This window comes from Amaranthus tricolor, chromosome 3, assembly GCF_026212465.1.
Source record: "Amaranthus tricolor cultivar Red isolate AtriRed21 chromosome 3, ASM2621246v1, whole genome shotgun sequence".
NCBI lineage: Eukaryota > Viridiplantae > Streptophyta > Magnoliopsida > Caryophyllales > Amaranthaceae > Amaranthus > Amaranthus tricolor.
In genome coordinates, this window is record NC_080049.1 from 30458074 (window position 1) to 30476672 (window position 18599).

An 18599-nucleotide genomic window follows, 5' to 3' on the forward strand; every position below is an offset into this window, starting at 1 on the left:
ATCGTCTCTAAATTTGTGTTCTTAAAATTCCATATAGTCTAATAAATACATCTCTTTTGTATATTTCTTATACATTAGTTTTATGTAGACTTGGTAAACGAAGATGTGTGGCAATCCAACGTGTTAAATTTTATACTCCCTCCTATTTAGCCCAACTGTTCAATTTGAATTTTCACACTTATCGAGATAATATTTTAACCCTTAATATTTCAAATTATTCTTAATTAAAAATTATAAAAAGTTGATATTAATAATCATTTTATTGAGATGAATCAAACAAGATCCAAATAACTATGTTTTAACTTATAGATTAAGAGTAAAATACAAATTGAGAGTGATAAGTAAATAGTGCTAAAAAAATGGGACAATTAAGCTGAATAGGAGGTAGTAGTATTATATATGTATATTTATAAAAAATTATCATATAATTCTTATAATTATAATTATAATAATTATAATCCAATATCCAATACTAGTACACTACTAAAGAAATACTAGTGGAGTGAACAAACAAGAATACGCAAGAAGGGAGGAAATAAAAGCAGTTGGAATGAATAATCGTAACGCAATATTGATTATTGACCCACAATTTCCCTGTCTTCAATACCAACCTACGACGACGCCATGGTTCAGATCTCTACTTCCAGTTCGCTTCGACTTCTCCTTTTCTTCTCTTCATTCTTTCTTCACTCTATTACAGGTTTCTGCTACAGATCTTTCTCTTTTAACATTTTGTTTGATTTCGTTACTTGATTTCAAGATTTTTTTATTTCTCGATTGATTTCACTTTTTGTAACCTAATTTTGCTGATTTTGTTGATTTTGTGATTATGAGACAATGCCGGTTGGATCTTTTTTTTTTTTTTTTTGATTTGGAATGTTTTAGGTGTCAAGAGTTTGGGCATCTTGATAAGATGGTCATGATTGGCGTTAGTTTTTTAATTTGAACATTTCTTGGAATTTTTTTATGGTTTCTGCTTGATTCAGATCTTGATCTGTCAGTTAGAATGTGCTGCTTGTTTTTTGGGTGTTCTTCTCAAGCTTTGATCCCTTTTGTGCCTTAATAGTGCGGCTTTATTATCTATTACTCAATATTGCAGTCTGAGGGTTGTTTGTTGTTTTCCCCTTTGAAAATCACTCTGTCGAGTGAGCAGTACTATTATGAGTGTGTTTCGAATGGAATCTTAGACAATTCATTTCTCTCGTTTGTATTTCCGGCTGATATATGTGGTATTTGACATTATATATCACCCTGTTAGCATACATATCTGGACTACGTACTCATGGGGCCTTATGAATACGTAAGTTTGCTTATAAGGCTGCAATTTTGGAAAAAGCCAATAGTCAGATTGCCCAATTCAGCCTACTATAGATATCTTGGAGAACTAGAATGAAGTCTCTCCAGGTACCACTTTCTTTGCTGAGAAATTGTGGGGATCTACATAAGGATTTATGTTTTATTGATGTTATACCAACAAGTTTGACCACTTGCTCCACTCCGATGGGAACTGACGACACTCTTCATTAATATGTTCCCTAATTCTGTATTTAGCTCCTTTGTTGGGCTTGTTCCTTATATATTTGTAGCAATATCAAGTGTACACATTTATAGTAACTTTTAAACTAATTATCATTGTGATTGATTACTGATTGAAAGTTGGTCTTGTAGCTTGAACACCTCATCCAGGGAGGCCATGATATCAAAGCTTTATTAGGGTGGGAAGGGCTAGAAAGTGAAAACAAAAAGTGGGCCTATGGATGGACATTAATTTTTGGCTTACCATGACATTGGTGCAATCATTCATAGAAATAGTGGAATGCATAATAGCACGAACACTACTTCATTTGGTTATGTTAAAATGCAGGTATTACTGTCTGGATGTGGTATGGAGATCCGTGGTAACCAAATTACTATGTCATCCTCTGTTAGTTGTGTTCTCTACCAGGGCAAGTGGTGTGGCGCGGTGCAGTGGATTGCTCCCTAGCGAGGTTCTAGATTTAAGTTTTAAGTCCGCATCATAGCACTAGAGGAATTGGGCTTCACTTCTATTCTGAAATCATTCTCATATATAAGAGTTAGTGGCATGAAAACATTATTGCACTATTTAGATGTTGCTTTAAGGCCGGAGGTTATTCCACGGTGAAATTCTGAAGTGTTTGAAATGTGAAACTCTAGTAAGAACTAATGAAATGGGCCCAAAATTGAATACGTGAGTTGTACATTCGTATCGCTTTTGGTCATGGAGTTTAAGGAGAGAGAAAATTTGTGGAATAAGTGAGTGGCTTAAGTGTGGGTTCTATTTTAGCATATATTGTTAAATTGAGAAGGAAAGAGTAAAAAAAATGGTTTGTAAGTTGCAATCGAAGCATTATATGTGCACTTGTTTTCTCATCCCACTATTGGCTCATTTTGTTATATGAGCCTTAGATACTTGGCTTTGTGCTTCACCATATACTTTTGTCTTTCTTCGAACAATTAATTGTGGGACAAGCTTTTTCCTCCTTACTTGATGCTTTGAACTTTGAATCTATGTATTTAATCCAATAAACTAAAACAAACTAGCAAGAAAAATTGTTTTTAACAAAGATTATTCGATCCTATCTAATACTAATAATCATTTCAAATATTAATCTACAATTAAGAGAATCAATTGCATTGATTATTGACGTATATTCTTCTCTCATTCATTCCTATCTATTGTTATTATAGCTTACATATAATATTTAGTCACTAAAGTAGTGTTAATAATTCATTTAAGCAATTTGATATGGTAGGATTATAATTTCTGTGGTGCATTGCCAGCAATTTGTTTTTATTTTACGTTAGTAGCCAGAAAATGTGTTAGTTGGTCATGAATACTCCTTGGTATGAATTATAATTTCTGTGGCGCATTGCCAGCTGATTGCTTTTAGATTTTTGTGGAATGGTTATTTTTAAAATTTGTTTTCTTGATGCATGCAAGATTCAAAACTGTCATGGTTTTTGAGTCAATTTCTTCCTTTAGTGGAGGAGGAAAAGAGTGAGAGTTTTTAAACTGGATATTATGTACCATTTAGTTACGAAACTATATGTGATGTGACTGCTTTTAGTTGGATACCTTCGGTCATTTCTTTTCTTCCCTGTATCCAATAGGGCGGTATTACCATGTCATCCCGGTTCTCTTTTTTGCTTTGCCTGTATAAGTATGTTTTGTGGGTAGTCAAACAAGTTCCTTTTATGAGTGTTTTAACTCTCTCTCTCTCTCTCTCTCTCTCTCTCTTGTTAGGTTTATCTAATGACGCACCGAGTTCCAAAAATGACGGTGGGGATGGTTCATCAAAAACGAGTAGTGGTGGTACTGGGACCAAGGTGACTATTGTATGCATTGCTGTTGCAGCAGTAGTGCTTTTTTCGTTCTTCCTCTTCAAACTCTGGCAAAAAAAGAAACGAGAAGAACAATATGCCCGTCTTCTAAAGTTGTTTGAAGAGGATGATGAGCTTGAGGTGGAACTGGGTCTCAGAGACTAAGTGTGAATTCCTTCACTTACGGAATTCCAGGTAGGCAATTATTCTCTTCTATTTACTGATTAACCATAGCTGAGTTCTCTTGGAGATCTTTTTCATCCTGTTCCATGTGTGTAATTTTGTTAACGTGCCAGATTTGTTTAACAGAGGTGATGTATTGAGGCTTTCCTTGTTTTCCGAAATAAATGCAATTGATGAAAGTCGTTGGATAATATCTGAGTGGTATCTCCTTAAATGCTGAACACAGTGCATATATTTGAATTCTTCTTTGCTTGATTATGGATTGTAAAGATTTGGAAATCTGTGTTCAATTTTCCTGGGTTTAGTCACTTAGCTGTGGTATCTGGGTTTTCAGAACTTCTGGGAATGGCAAATTGAGTTTTTTGTTATTGTGTGCTGGTGTTGTCCTTAATTTAGATAATTTATGAATGTAGTTATGGTCTAAGAAATTTTTTTCAAATATCTTTGCAAGAAGTTCCAAAAGTTTTATGTAAGAAAACAGTGCTATGTACAAACTATAAAGACGGTGATGTCCCTTTCATGGACCAAACTTTTGGTTCCTCTATTTTTCCTTCCAAAGTGTTTCTTTTGTCCATCGATGGAATATTTTTTAGGGTTGTTCATCATTTAAAACCATTCACCTAATTTTTTAATGAGAAGAATTAAGTATTGACTAGAATAATCCTAAATATAAGCGCTCTGCTCAATATAATGGCAACTACTATGAGTTATATCCGATTAATTCAAACTATGATGGGTTTCTTTCCAAAATGAACCGAGTCGACTTAAAACCTATTACACATGATCTATATTTTTCTAGAATTTTCTTTAATCCTGACCTATTACACATGATCTATATTTTTCTAGAATTTTCTTTAATCGTGACCTATTTACCAGCCTACCACTGTTCTCTCTATTTTTCCTCTTTATTTAATATCAGATGCCGTCTTCTCCATTGTGACTTGTGAGTTCCGTCCTCTTAATGACCTATTTACCAGCCTACCACTCTCTACATGAAAGTAAATTGGGATTGAAAGTGTTATAATATATCAATTTTTCATGTTCGAGTTCAAGCTATGATATTAATGTTAATCTCTTATGAAGAATGAAAATGAGATGCTAAAAAAAGACTTGATATTCCATTAAAAACTCTGTATTATTTATACTTTGTAATGGAATATTAATTACAATTAGTTGTAATACCATTATGTTTTCAATGCATTTAGTGATTTGAATATCGAAAAATTATTTGCTAGATTAACAAGTGAAAGTTACTCACTTTATCTCTATGAGATTGCATATATGCATTCAATAGAGCAGCATGAAATTTTTTGTGTGTTTAATTTTGACAATTCTAGTGATCAGGGTAGTTGTTTTTGTGCAGTTTATTACCAAGGTTCAATAAATGGTCAATTAGAGTTATTTCGATGGTGTTTTGATTATTCTAGCAGTAAGAAGAATTAGCCTTAAAAGCTCCCTGATTCTTTGCTTTTGAGTTTGTTATGATTAAGCAAATTGCTTGACATTCATTTTGACACTTAGACAAAAATATTTGTAATATGCTTTGAATGGACAATTTTTTTACTGGTGGTGATTGGTGACGTGGTTGCAGGAATTCACTTTTGCGTCTAACCAATGGTTCCTTCGAAGATCAAGTTACGATTTTGATGACCGTTGGTGTTGACAGCTGAGTTTCCTTGTAGATTGTTGTAATTGCAAGCAGAATCAAAGCTAAATATTATAATTCATGAGTAATTTGTTTACTTATAGAAATGTCAGATGTAAATCCTATTGATTCAAAGTTTTGTAGAGATCTTGTGATATACTGAACAAGTGAGTAAGAAAGATTTATGCAAACAAAGTCGCGTTTTTCATTTCGATGTGATGACACCATGTACAACTCGTTTGCAATTTTTTTTTCCATGATTGCGCTAGAGATCCTTGTGGTTGATGATCGAGAACAAGTATTTACAATGGTTGAATTTATAGCCTATGTGAGCCCAGAAATAATCTGCTTAATACTCCCTTTGTTCTTTCATTTGTGCTTGTTATTAGGAAAGGAGCTAGAAATGGGTCACTAGGGTTTTCAAGGTCATCGGTGAATCTAAAATCGAGCCTACTTAGACCATAGTTTGTGTCATTTGATTGAAGTTGAATTATATAAAAATATAACAAAAAAAATAACAACTTGATTGGTTCTAGTATTTTAGATTCACTCCTATTTAAGGTAGTCTAGTGATAGTTTATGTATAGATGCTTGCTAGTTGCTAGACAATGCAAATATGCCAAAAAGTCTTTGGTGAAAGACTCATAAATGTATACGAGCAATCTCAAGAGGACGTAGGAGTACTATGTTAGTAATGTAAGTTAAGAGTTGAGCAAAGTAATTAAGCAAACAACAATTAAAGTTTATGTTTTGGATCAATTTTAGGTGCCATGTAATACTTATTCACAAACAAGGAAACCATTGTAATTTTATAAACAAATTTGAAAATTGAGGTACAATATTTCCCCATTTCTTTCAAGACTTGTATACTATTTGAGGTGGTACATACACCCATCCCTGATAACCTTTACAATTTGAAAAACACTAATATGAAAATTTTAACTCAAACACTACACAAAGATCATAAATTTGGTTATACACTTACTTTAAGGAAGCAAAAGAGGAAGATAATTCTTGAGAAGTATCTTCAAGACCATCTAATTGATTCAACTTTGCAAAAACTCCTACAAGGGGGGCTGTATTGTATGTGCAAGCCTCGGTTTGCATGAAATTCCCCCTATCATCCGTAAAATTATCTTGAAAATCGGGTCCTCCAACAAGCGCGCCAACCACAACATTGGGGTTCGCATCTAACCTAGCATACCAATTGTCATAGCCTTGGGTGCACCCTATGAAGGCATTATTTTCTCTATATGATACAATTGAAGCCCCTCTATGGTGCACCCTTTTAGGGTAGTTTTCTCCGTAGCCTACTAAGTAGCTAATATTCATCGGATTTGAGCCTAGGATATAGTCAACTTGAGACTTGGCAAAATTAAGCATCTCCACATGATTTACTTGACCATCGGGGCACTCGAGCACTTGGTTTGTGATTTGAAGGAAATCAGAGTATACGGTCAGTAAGAAGACAGCCGATGAGACATATTGCATGTTGTTCCATTGCCTTACGAATAAGAGGCCTCCGGGTGTTTTCTCAACATTACTTCCGTTCTTGTTCTTTTTAAGACATGAGCATAGGTAATATTTACCTTTTGAGTGATATTGTTGGAGTATCGTTCTATGTTGCTCGTGCTTTTTATCAGCTAACAACTGTAACAAACAACCGAAGGTACAATCAGATGTGCTACGATTTTAGAAAAATATGTTTGCGTATGAAAAATAAAACATTGCAAAATATGTGTACTGATCATAGTCTTTTAGCTCTGGATTTACAACATGATTTGATGCTTGAAGCATTTGATGAATAAAACTTTTATATTATGAGTAAAAGCCTCTTGTTTGAATTTCTTCAAAAGGAATTTGCATGTGAGATAACAAAGTAAGATCACATAAAATTAGGCAACAATACCAAGCTAAGCATCAATTGAGCTTTATGTGCTTCTTTGGATATGCAAGTCATACTTAAAATTTGATGTCTACAATACTCAACTATTAATACTTCTTTTAAATTTTAGGAGAAATTGTCAAATATAATTCAACATTTTAATTCTCCGCCGAAAATAATTTAACTTTTGAAATACTAGCAAATAATTTAATATTTGCTATATATTTATTTCCATCATACACAATTATCTGAATCACCACAGCCCACCCCTCCCCTCCCACATCGGATATACCAGAAGTAAATACATATTAAAAATTAAATTATTAGAAAACAATCAATATATGGTCTTATTTGTTGGGGATGTGCAAAATATTAGATTATTTATCAACAATAATGTTATCTCTCCTTGCAAATTTTGGAATTAATCTTAATATCAGATCAAGAGTTTGTAAGTTGGTGCATACCGAATTAAAATTCTATCAATTAAATTAACAGACTCTAGTAAAATTTGTATAATGGCTTTTAACAGTAAGTGATCAGAAAGTAGCACATTTGTCTATATATAAGAATGAGTGGAACTGATTATGCAATAATTTGTGGAACAAAATTAGTGGTGTAGACATATTAAGTGTTGAATTTTAATCTGTCGGTTGTATCTAAAGATTGAAAAAAGCACAATGAGCACACGTATATTGGGTCCAAGAATGGCAGAGCTTTTTAGATTTTAGTGTTGGGTCTGTCATTTTTCTTGTTTACTTTTTCCTTCCCTTCCCACCCATATGTATTACCGTTTAAATTTTTAGTGTAGTTGATTTTTAACATAATATTCAACTAAATAAAATATTATAAATTTAAATATGATTCACTAAATGGTAAATACTCATTACTCTCTTTGTCTTAAAAGTTACCTAGTTATATTTTTTTGCCCGTTTCTAAAAATTTGTTATATTTAATATATTGGTAGTCAGTTTCACATTACTCCTCATAATTTCTTCAAAAAATCATATTCACTATCAAAATAACATATTTCCTCTTTTCCAAAGAATTAGCTTCATTTTTCCTTTTTAATTGTCATATTTTTATTTTTAATCGATAATCCATACTTTTTTTTTATTTTCATCTACGCATTTTACTTATTTATTCATAGCATTCACATATTTCTCTCACTTTACTATTAAATATACTTTATCATCATTTTTATTCACTTTATTATTCTATTTATATTCCAGACTATTTCTTTGGAACCAAGAAAGTATTTGTTTTATACTTCTAGATAATTTGTGTGTGATACTTTGGATATCCTATAGGAGTAGTAAAACTCAAATGAAAGGAAGCCTGACATTTTGATTTTTGACTGTATAGTTTATAGTTCCAGGCTCTGTCAAAGGTCAAGCAAATGGGGCCAGGCTCCACACCAAGTATCAATTCAATTCAGACAAAAGCATGTGCTACAAATTTTATGAGGGCAGCTAGCACTTGCTCAATAATAATGCACCATTTCTATTTCTTAAATTTGTTGATGTACTAGGAGTAGTATACTGGTATAGTAGAGCACGAGTATAAAAAAGTGTAATTCTGTATGTTTCTTTGAAGCTTTTATTTCCCAATATAATAATATACTCCTAGTCCTACTCTAGTCCCCATATCATAATGTTTATTGTTTGATATCCTTGAATTAGTTAGTTGGGAAGGAGAATTGAGGAATTGCAATTATCATCTGGTCAAGCTTAATAATCCAAAAGTGTGATAATTCAGAAGGTAAAAAAGTAAAAATAGTCGTATGGGTGAATCTAAGCTTGGACTTGCGACATGTATTATTTGATTAATAATATTGTGTAACATAAAAAAAAAAAGTCCATTTTGTATTAGTGTCCTAGATTTTAACTGAATGGTAGTCAACAAAAAAGCATAAAACATGGGGAGGGAATAGCCTTATAGAAGTAGTTGTAGACTTGTAGTCCAGCAACAACACAAAGTAATGCGTAAATTGAGGCAGTTTGAGGATGAAAAGTAGAAGGATCACTGTAACCATCACATGCTTTTATCCTTTACGTGTCTGCCCCTCCTTTGATAGGACCTAACATCCTTTTTACTAAATCTCTATTTTTGATTTTTTAATTTCACATGTTTAATTACTCCGTTTTGAAATATTTACTATTAATGATGATATGTTTAATGGAGAAATGTTATTATTTGTAGCAAGTATAATAAAATAGAAAAAATATATTTTATTAGTTGCAATCTAATTTCTCACAAATTTTTTAGTTTTTTTTTTTAATTTAATCCACAAAATCAGATAATTTCATCATATTTATTCATTTTACATCTATTTGCTTTTTGTATTATTCTCTCACTATCAACTAACCAAAAATCAAAAAGTAATAAATTGGTATCATTAGGGTAGACAATACTTGGTGTTATTAAAAAGGAGGATGAAGAAAGAGAAGCTCAAAGGTAATTCGCATGTGAGATTCTAATAGAGAAGAGAGATGATGATAAATCTATGTACGTTTTAGTAAATGAAGCAATTTGAGGAAATTGCAATGGAGTTCGAGTCAAGTGCAATATAAGTCATGCGGGCTACTATGGTTTATGTTAAAGTCAATATTATCGAGTTCAATTTATTTTTGGAGCAATAATTCAGATTATTTAGGTTGGCTATTAGCTTGATACATTTAGAGTTCAAATTAATTTCATATTAAGTTCAAATAACGTTAGTTTAAATTTTTTTAGGTTCACATTAAATTTAAATTGATTATAATTAGATTATTTTATCTGAAGGATTTAAGTTATTTTTTTTTTTTTGTGATATGAGGTTAGATAAATCTCTAATCTGTTAGCATTAGGTTGGACTAAATAATAGTTCACCATTTCGCCTATTTTCAAACGAACTTACTAATATGTCACATAATATCAGTTCAAGAGGGTCGAGTTAATATTAGGGTCAGAAAATTACATATCAAATTGGTTTAAAAGAAAATTATAAAAAGAACCTAACATATCTTAAAAGAGAATAAGTACTCACTCATCCATCTCACAACTATTATTCAAGTTTAAAATTTAAAATTATTTTTTATACTTTGAAATAATTTAATTTATTTTGTAATAAAGTTTAAGTGCTAACACACCCTTTGAGAATAGCACATTAAAATTCCACACAAAGTAAAAGCAAATATAGGAGAGACTGAGACAAAGTTAATCTCCCACCCTCCCACCTGCCTTCAACTCGGCTTTTCCAATTTTAACCCTCTTTACGTGCTCCTATTGATCACCATCACATGAGATGCACGTGATTCTAATGGTAGGAAGAAGTTTGAGGAGTATCATATTAGAAACTTGTTCCATACTAAAATAATACTCTCTCTATCTCTATCTTATAATTTGTATTTATTTTTATTTTAGTTTGTTTTATTTATTTTACATCTTTTTCTTTTTAACCCACATATTTATTATTCTTTTTTATTTTAATTATTTATTTTTATCATCCATTTGTTGTCTTATTTTTTTAATTTAATTTCACTTTTCATTAAAATTCACTCAAAATAATATTAGTGCGATTTCATAAGTACAAAAGAGTCGGTACCAAAATTTTATTGTAATATTAAGTGATACAATTTTAACGGGTATTTCACTCACTATTAGCAATGCTCTAAGCAACTCAAGTATATAGTGGAGTAAACTTTCCCAAAATTAAATTTAAATTTAAGAAAATTGTCCCCACGCAATATTTTCCTTTGAAATTTATTTTCAGTTTGATTCTAGTATTTTTCCTATCCAATTAACATTACACAATTATAGGAGTATTTAAAGGTAGTGACAAAACATAGAAAACGATACTTAGCGTCCATATTGATTTCAATTATGAATTTTTAAACTTCATCACCTTTTTATTTTATCTCAATTCTTATTTAATTGAATTGATGAAAATATCTCTAGGCTTAAAATTTATTTCATACACTCCAATCTCACTAAATAACACCTTTATCACTTTAAAATAACTAAATTAAAACTTAAAATTTGTGGAGCTAAAGCTAAGGAATTCAAACCCCTAACAATAATTCGACATAATTTCTAAACGAATTATTTAAAAAAAAAATTACGGAAGACGAGTCGCGCGAGACTCAACCGCTGCTGAGTCACACAAAGCGTGCGACTGAGCCGCGGTTGAGTCACGCGCTTTGTGCGACTCAGCCACGGTTGAGTCGCGCGCGACTCGTCCTTTTAATTTAATTTTTTTATTTTTTATTTTTTTTGCTTTTTAATATTATTATTATTATTATTAATATAGAAAATTACTTATAATAAATAATAATAATAATAATAATAATAATATTAAATTAATAATTATTAACTTATATAATATATTAATTAAATATTTGTTAATTTAACTTATTAATTTAATAATATTTATTTTAATTGTTTATTAGTTTATATGTATGAATTATATTATTTGTTAATAATTTATATTATTAAATGTATATTAAATTAATATTATTAATGTAATCAAAATTAATTTAATAATCTTTTTAGAGCCGGGATTTTATTAATGTTAATTACGTAATCGTTTCAAATCATGAATTAATATGGTCATTAGTCATTATGTTTTATTCATCAAATTAACTTAACGTAATATTTTATTATTGTAATTTATTATTAATAGTTAATTAAATTATCAAAATTATTTTAACTTATTATTAATAGTTAATTAAATTATCAAGATTATTACATTAATTTTAAGTTAATATACATTTAATAATATAAATTATTAACAAATAATATAATTCATACATATAAAGCTAATAAACATTTAAAATAAATATTATTAAATTAATAAGTTAAATTAATAAACATTTAATTAATATATTATTTAAGTTAATAATTACAAATTAATAATTATTATTAAAAAATTTATAATTTATAATTAATAATTATTATTAATAATAATATTAAAAAACAAAAATAAAAAAATAAAAAGGACGAGTCGCACACGACTCGTCTTCTGTTTTTTTTTTTTTTTAAATAAATTCGTTTAGAAATTACGTCGAATTATTTTTTGCGTTTTGAATTCCTTAGCTTTAGCTCCACAAATTTTAAGTTTTGATTTAGTGTTTTTAGAGTGATAAATGTGTTATTTAATGAGATTGGATTGTATACAACAAATATAAAGTCCAGGGGCATTTTCATCAATTCATTAAAATAGGGATGCCGATAAAATAAAAATGGCGACAAAGTTTAATAATACCCTTTCAATTTTGAAAAATATAGATGATTTAAATGATAATAAAAAATCGAATTTTGTCATAACTAAAGAAAATATTATTTTATCCCTATAATATCCTAGGATCAATTCTCACCTAAACTTTAAATTCCTTCGGCCTAACATGTAATTTAAAAAAATTAAATAGCTATGATAAACTGTAAAATTTATATAGATATATTATTTTGCCTGTGTATTTCATAATTTAGGCGTAGATACATGAACGCAGATTTTCATCTCACATCTGAGTATGGGCAGTAAGAAGTAAGAACAAGGCTGCAAACATTTTTAATGTGTCTTCAAACTTGTTTAATTAATAAGAGTAGTCATAATTGTAATGGATTATTATCCAACTCTCGGTAATAAAAACTAGACTTGGGAATTCTACGTGATTTTAATGACATCGATATGTACCCTAATAAAATAATCCCTCCGTCTCATTTAATATAGTATATTTTCTTTTGTAGAAATCTTAAAATTGTCTCATTTAATACGAGTATTATATTTTCTTTTGTAGAAATCTCACTTGACTAAAAGTAATTTGATAAATAGTGTTCAAAATCAAATGGGACAATAATAATTAATAGAAGGAAATATAATATAAGTATGTTATACTTTTCTTTGGTAGAAATATTATAATTTTATATTTCTAAATTTATACATGTGGCAAGTAATACTATATAGGAGTATTAACTTTTAAAAAGTCACACTTAATACTTCCTCCGTTTCATTATTTTTGCTATATATGATTTTTTATGCAATTTAATGTGTTATTTTGATCAATCATATATTGAATTATATGCATCTAAAATTTATAAAAAGTTAATATGATTAAAGTAGTTGATTTAAACAAGATTCCAATTGACGATATATTTTCTTATACATCAGCCGCAATATGTAAAATAATCTTGAACAAAATTAATAGTGTTAAAAATCAAAATATAGAAAGTATTTAAATAGTATTCTCTTAAACTTTTAAAAGTCACACATTATATGTGACCGAGCCACGGAGGGAGTAACAAATCTTAGAAACTTGATGTTCTTGTCAATAAAATGTCTGAAACTAAACGACGTCATAATCAGTAGCCAAAGGGCCACTAAACTCTTTAAATTCTAGTCTTATGCTGTTATGCATAAGGGATGAATCACTTTTTATAGTTTACGGTTTAAAATAATTTTGAAATTTTTTTAATATTAGAAATGTTTTTTAGTACACGTGAATTCTGAGTTTTTTCATGTTTTTGATACTTATTTCCTTTTTAAATAAATTTTATACATTTCAAAAAGTAACAATTTTATGACTAATTAAGTTGATGTCTATGTTCTTGTCTTTTTTTCCTGAAATCCACCCTTATGAGTTATGATGCATTAGCTTAAAAAACTTAACCACTAGTTAGAGAAAGATATTACTCCTCTTTTTATGGTTTATTTCATTTTGATTAATTTGTTCAAATAGCAAGTAAATAAAAATCATTACTATTAAACTAAGAATTATTAATAATAATAAAACTAACAAAATAAATATCAATTAAATAAACACCAAAAAAAAATATAACTAAAAGATTGAGAAATAGACTCGGTCTCATGTTTTTTTACTGTTTTTATTTAGTTAATATATGTTTTGTTAGTTTTATTATTATTTATAATTTTTAGTTAAATAATAATTTTTTATTTTATAAGAAAAACGAATTTAAAGACGTTTTTGTAATTTCATTAAAAAAAAAGAGTGGCGACAACGTAAATAAAAAATTTGATGGCAAAAGAAGAGAAAAAAAGTGGAAGGAGAAAGGAGAATTACCTGAGTAGCAACAAAGATTTGGAGGCCAGCATATTTAACGTCCCAGCTAAATTCAGAAATAGACCATCCGATCCCACCAAAAGAATGAGCATTTTGAAGAGTGTAATGCAGATAGTGTTGATTGTCGGTGGCTTTGTAGAGCCACAAAGCTGCCCACAACAACTCATCTTTGTACCCACTTACTGATGCATAGTAGTTTCTTACCACCTCCAAACTTTCATCATATTTTCCTCTGTACTTGTCTCCAAATTCAAATAGCTACATCCATCATCAATCACACTTATTACTTACTTAATCACCTCTTTTTTCTTCACTTTATGCAATTCTAATATCTTATTATAAAATTACCATTATTTTATTATTACAATATAGACTGGTAGAACGGGCAGAGACAGGGGCAGAGGCAGGGGCAGGGGCACGTGAGAATTGAGCTCAAGACATTTTCTAAAAAGTGATCTTTGCTCTTAGACGAAAATAAGACCCAATTCTCATCAATGCAAAACTAATACTTTATTTACATTTACAAAACTAACCGACCATTATTTTCTGTGTTACACATCACACATTTCAAAATCAAGAAATCAAGATGTTTTTTGATCGCATGACGTGGACTATAGACTAAGTAGAACCGAACCTAAATTCTTCTTAATTTGACATTCCTTCTTTGTTAAATCAAACACAACAACCAATGCAAAAGCACAACTAATTTATACATAATACTAATTCCTAATATGAGTTATTTATGTGAATCTTTCACGAGCCGAGGGATTTTTTGACAGCACTTTTTTTTATGGGTATGAGTAGTCGCCTTACTTCTCTCTCCAGACCCTGATCATAGTTAATCCTATAAGCGGTATACACATACACCAGACTCTCCAGACCCTGATCATAGTTAATCCGATAAGCGGTATACACATACACCAGGTACGATGATGACTGACTAATTCCTAATATGCTAAAGCATTAACTATACATAGAGTCAACTTATCAAAGCATAAGCATTCAAATAAATCAATAATCAACAAAATGAATAAAATTACATACCTGTTTAGCATGACGCAAAAGTAAATAAGAATAATTAGGGTTAATCTTCCTAAAAACAATGGAAGCAGCAGCCATGGCAGCAGCAGTTTCTCCTGCAACATCAGACCCAGGATTCTCCTCATCAATCTTATACGCTTGCCGCGACGTCGTCATATCTTCCGGCCTTTGCCAGCAATAATGATCAGTATCTCCATCCCCAACTTCAACCCATAGAACATTAGGGTTAGTATGCGCTTTAATGAAATAATCAGTAGCCCATTTGATTGCTTCATAAGCATGCTCCAATTGACCTGACTCTTCGATTTCGGATCCATATTGAATTACTCCCCACGATAACATTGTAACTGTAAACGCCATGGGTAATCCGAATTTGACGTGGTCTCCTGCGTCATAGTACCCGCCCACTAAGTCTACCTGCACATTGTTTTCATGGCCGCAGTTAATTCATCTCCACAATCACGGTTTTCTTGGCGTATAATTAGTAAGTGTTTTTCCATTTGTTTCTACATGCTAAAAAAGTATAAATCCACTACCAAAGTAATGGATTGTAGAATCCAGGCTTTTTTCTTATAATATTGTACATGAGACAAACAACTTTTCATCAAATTCTATAGTGCATGGAATTAAATTATGAGAAAAAAAAAATCAATTTAGGGGAAAAAATGGGTTAAATGAAAAGATAACTTGTTCCCATTTGAGGTTGATTTGAATACTCCTAATTAATCACAAACTAACCACAATTTATACTCACTCAATCTACTAATTTCCTATAATTTTTTTATTTTTGTCCTTTTCATTCGATTTATCCATTTTTTCCTTTTCTTTCACGTCCTAATATAAAAATTAAAATTTAAATAACATTGATTTTAAAAAAATATATATGATGAGATGAAACTAGATCCTTAATGAAAAAAATTCATTTTGTGGTTTAAATATAACTCTAAATTTCAAATATTATATTCAAGAAGAATTAGTATTTTTTATTCAAATTGTATCGTCTAACAATTAATTAGACGTTATAAAATATAATCATTAGAAACGGAAAATAAAACTAATTTGAGAGAAATAAAATTTGAATTTGTTGAAAGTAATGATGATAATGACAATTTCACTGTAATACCTAAAATGAAAAAACTGGATACCGGAATCGGTTATTATCTCAGTAGAACAATACTACATTCCCCCTTCCCTTCCCTCAACCGGTTACTCTGTTTGAATTCTAGTAAAATACTCCAAAACAGGTGTGAAAATGGAAATCATCCGATCATACATGGTCTATTAACATTAAATAAAGACGAATTGTATTGTATTTGTTAAATTACTACTTGAATTTAGGTTTTAAAATTTGAAAAACAAAAATGTAGAATACAGATTTAATTTGAGATTCGTTGGTTGTGCATACCCCTTGTTGAAGACCGTCGGTGAGGGCAGAATGATGACGCCAAGAGACGCGTTGATTATAAGGAAGACGTCCAGAACGCTGGGCTTCGAAGTAAAGAAGACTCTTAGACAGAGCATCTCCATAGTCGAATATCGAAGTTACTGAGGATGTGATTGTACCGAGAACACAGAGTAAGATGATGAGGAGACAATGCAGATGGCGTTGTGGCATTATCGACATTGTTATTCTGTTATTTTCTTCCATTTTTGTGTGAAAATGGTGTCCTGCCTCCCAATTTTGGTTATGGTTTCCCAATTGAGAGAATTTGGGAGGGAGAATGGAGAAAAGATGGAGATTGTGTATTGCTTTTAAAAGCTCATTTGTCGGTTACCAGTGCTACTCCCTCTTTGTGTTTAAAAACTCATCACATTTGTAGACTTGAATTCGTAGTATTTTTAATTTTGATCCATTTTAAATAATTTATATTATTTTTATTTTTGAATAATGGTCTATTATTTTTTTTAATGTTATTATTTTAATTCACTTTTAATTTTATTTACATACTTTATTCTATCTCTTCATATATTACCACATTTTTGTAAAATTACCTCCTTTCTCTTAGATGCAAATATAATGGGCCACGTCAGTAATGTATAAAAATTATTACGATAACATGGGACCATTAAATTATATCGATAATGCTTAAACACTTGAAATGTGTATATTATATTTTAAAAAGTAAATTGTTAATAATAAACTAATATTTACTTGATTCGTTGACAATTAATTCATTTGTTATTTATTTTTGAATAAATTTACTTATTAAATATATTTGTTAAAAATAAACTGATTTATTGTTATACAGATTTTTATACTCATGCAAGTAGATTTGCATGCTAAATTATGCTCATCCATATTCCAAGTATATATCCATGATACAAGGTTTTTATGGTCGTTGGATTCCTACAATTGTTCTCACATTTGTTCTAATGTCATGTTTGAAAACGATAATTTCATTTGAAAATTTAAAATTGGTTCAAATTTATTTTTTAGCAAATTAAAAATTTTCAAATTTGAATCAAATTCCACCATTGTTTTAAAGTAGTTGAAGTTGAAAATTTGAAAATGACTACCCAAACCTTATTGTTCTCAAATTCTTCATTTATGATTTCATAATTGAAATTCATAATTTAAAATGAAATACTTATTCCCAAACACTACATAAACACATTTATAGACTCCTACAATTTCACCCTAATAACAAGTATTTATGGTAATTATAATAACTAGTATTTATCGTATAATCAAATTTTTTTGGGCATTAATATTACGAAAGATTAAATTCTAAAAGTACAATGCTATTTTATGAAAATTTTTTTCTAAGATTTGCTTTCACTGGTTTTTCACAAAAGTTCATTGCCACCGTATACCATCTTAATACAAATCAAGACCAAATTAAGATCAATCAAATGATGTCATCTAAGCCATGATTATTTATGAATGACATGAATTTGTAGTAGTAAATAATTGATTGGAGAAGTGATAGAAGACTTTCCTTCCCACAAATTGGACTCTCACCATCTTGGAGATAAACATTCCCTTCCCATCTTGATAATCCAAGAAATATAGTCTCTTTGTAATCTAACACATAAACTCAACTTTATTGACACATATCTCATATCTAATCAAAATAAAACAAGTTGTTTGAATTTTAAGTTACAAATCACATAAGCATCAATCACTTTAAAATTATTTGAATTAAATAAAAAATAGGAAATTACATGTTGTAATCCTAAGTTTTTGATTCTTATATGTGGTAGACAAATATTTTTTTAATCCGTATGGTGACTCCGAGTTTTTAACTTTTGCATGTGATAGATAAAATATTAAATTCTTTATTAAATTAAGTACTCATTTCAATCAAATTTTTGAAAAAGTGCTGCTAAAGAATAATCAGGGTGTTTGTTTTCACGAAGAAAGGTCGTTATAATAAAAAATAATAACGTAAAGTGAACAAAAATCTTAACCTCTTACCTACCAAGTAGAGAAGATAAAAAGTTAAGA

At 29.8% G+C, this 18599-nt stretch overlaps 2 protein-coding genes across 2 annotated transcripts; one reads left to right on the top strand and one right to left on the bottom strand.

The window, feature by feature from the left end:
- Positions 1–501: 501 nt before the first annotated feature.
- Positions 502–5382, top strand: LOC130807853 (uncharacterized). Its single transcript, XM_057673220.1, has 3 exons — positions 502–700; positions 3266–3537; positions 5117–5382. Exons 1-2 carry the CDS (start codon positions 625–627, stop codon positions 3505–3507), a joined length of 318 nt encoding a protein of 105 aa, XP_057529203.1. The 5' UTR covers positions 502–624; the 3' UTR covers positions 3508–3537; positions 5117–5382.
- Positions 5383–5928: 546 nt separating this feature from the next.
- On the bottom strand, positions 5929–16967 carry LOC130807852 (endoglucanase 11-like). Its single transcript, XM_057673219.1, has 4 exons — positions 16557–16967; positions 15155–15568; positions 14111–14368; positions 5929–6820 (listed from the first exon to the last, which is right to left on the bottom strand). Exons 1-4 carry the CDS (start codon positions 16797–16799, stop codon positions 6152–6154), a joined length of 1584 nt encoding a protein of 527 aa, XP_057529202.1. The 5' UTR covers positions 16800–16967; the 3' UTR covers positions 5929–6151.
- Between the last annotated feature and the right edge of the window lie 1632 nt (positions 16968–18599).